Source organism: Ascaphus truei, chromosome 1 (genome assembly GCF_040206685.1).
Source record: "Ascaphus truei isolate aAscTru1 chromosome 1, aAscTru1.hap1, whole genome shotgun sequence".
NCBI classification, from domain to species: domain Eukaryota; kingdom Metazoa; phylum Chordata; class Amphibia; order Anura; family Ascaphidae; genus Ascaphus; species Ascaphus truei.
In genome coordinates, this window is record NC_134483.1 from 418,865,105 (window position 1) to 418,866,673 (window position 1,569).

General features: G+C 37.4%; 1 protein-coding gene across 1 annotated transcript in view; it reads right to left on the reverse strand.

Annotated features, from left to right (window-relative positions):
• Nucleotides 1-1,167: 1,167 nt before the first annotated feature.
• The window catches only part of MGST2 (microsomal glutathione S-transferase 2), a 49,651-nt gene continuing 49,249 nt past the window's right edge, over nt 1,168-1,569 (reverse strand). Inside the window, 1 exon segment of the mRNA XM_075614989.1 lies at nt 1,168-1,569. This exon segment is cut by the window's right edge and continues 3 nt beyond it. Within this exon segment, the coding sequence (XP_075471104.1) occupies nt 1,440-1,569 (130 nt within the window). The 3' untranslated portion in view covers nt 1,168-1,439.

The window sequence follows — 1,569 nt, forward strand, 5'->3', positions numbered from 1 at the left end:
AAACTGTAGATCAACAGAACACCGGACTGAAAATCTATGTATACTAGATTAGTGACACCCACAGTCATCCAATGAAAGGCGTAATGCCATCGCCCAAATGACATTGCAGCTTCCTACAGTATTGGCCCTTGTAACCAAGGCCAATTTGGTGGCCATTTTAATTTCCCACATCAGAGCTGGAACATGGACAACAGTCACGGCCAGAAATATTTCCATAGACTCAATAATGAGATGCTGTAGATTTTCGTATCACTGTATATTTCAGTTACTTTCTTACACTTAAGGTTATATAACGCCATTTTACTCTTGTGGAATTTTTGCACCCCCAAAAAGAATTTTGCAGACTATTGGGAAGTGGAGATTTAGCATTGTTACAAACTCGGCATCACTGAATAAGATTATTAAAGGAAGCTACAAGACCCTCATTATAGGTTTGCTTTATAGGCACGTGAATAGGGTCACTTTTTTAAGGGTGAATTGCAACTCAGCAAGGACAAGTTTTAGAGAGTCTGGGCTTTAAATTAGTAAGAAATAGTATGTCCAAATATGTAACTGAGGAACCCCCACCACAGAGATTAGTCGTCTCTTTAAATGTAAAATGAAAGATAATTTTCTTCAGGTGCTTAGTTTGCAGTACATATGGGTACAGCACATTGTACCGCTTGCTCTCTCCCACGAGGCTGTGAGAAGAGCCAGGCCACCACCAATGTTGAAAAGGGGATAGGATGCAAAGCTCAGTTGTGGCAGAGCTGCAAAGGAGCCATTCGCAGGAAATATCCTCCAGTATTTCTAATTCCCGATGTGATCAGGTACTAAGGAAGTGCCAGAATCAGCCGTGCTTTGAGTACATTACTAGGGAGGACATGCCAAGCGGTGGGCACTCGAAAAACAACTCCAGTGATATATTTTGGGAACGAGACCAAATGTAAACAATACTGGTCCCACGTGAAAGCTCTCAACCTGCCCCAAAAATAAGGGGCAATTCCGTTTCTCACTTCCCTTCTCTTACCTTTATTGGCTTTCTGATAAGTACAGAGAAGGGAGAAGGGCGAGGATACACTTTACAAAACACTCACCATTCAGTGGCTCAGGTGAAAAAGGATTTGTATTTAAGTCCAATAGAAACAAAAGCAGACAAATATTTTATTTTAAGCAGGGTTACATGTGTTTAATACAGACAGTTAGACGGTTCATTTCTTTACAAAAGGTAATTTTCTTCATTTTATCTTTGAAATATATCTTTTTTTTTTAAACAGATTAGTTTCTATTTCATGTACAACTGCAATTTAAAGGAAAATGTACAAAATAATAATTAAAAAATGCATTTGAATGTATTTTTTGTAAACAATATTAATCATTACATTAATGATGTAATTACATTACATTAATGATGTAATTACATTACATTAATCATTGTTGTTAATCAACAACATTAATCATTACAACATGTGCTTTATTTCTTTCACAAGGTTCAAGTTCAAATACTCCTTCAATAGGCTGTTTGTAATCCCCACTATAGCAACAGCAAGTAACAGGAACAGTGACAACAAACTCAGGTAAAAGCCAGGG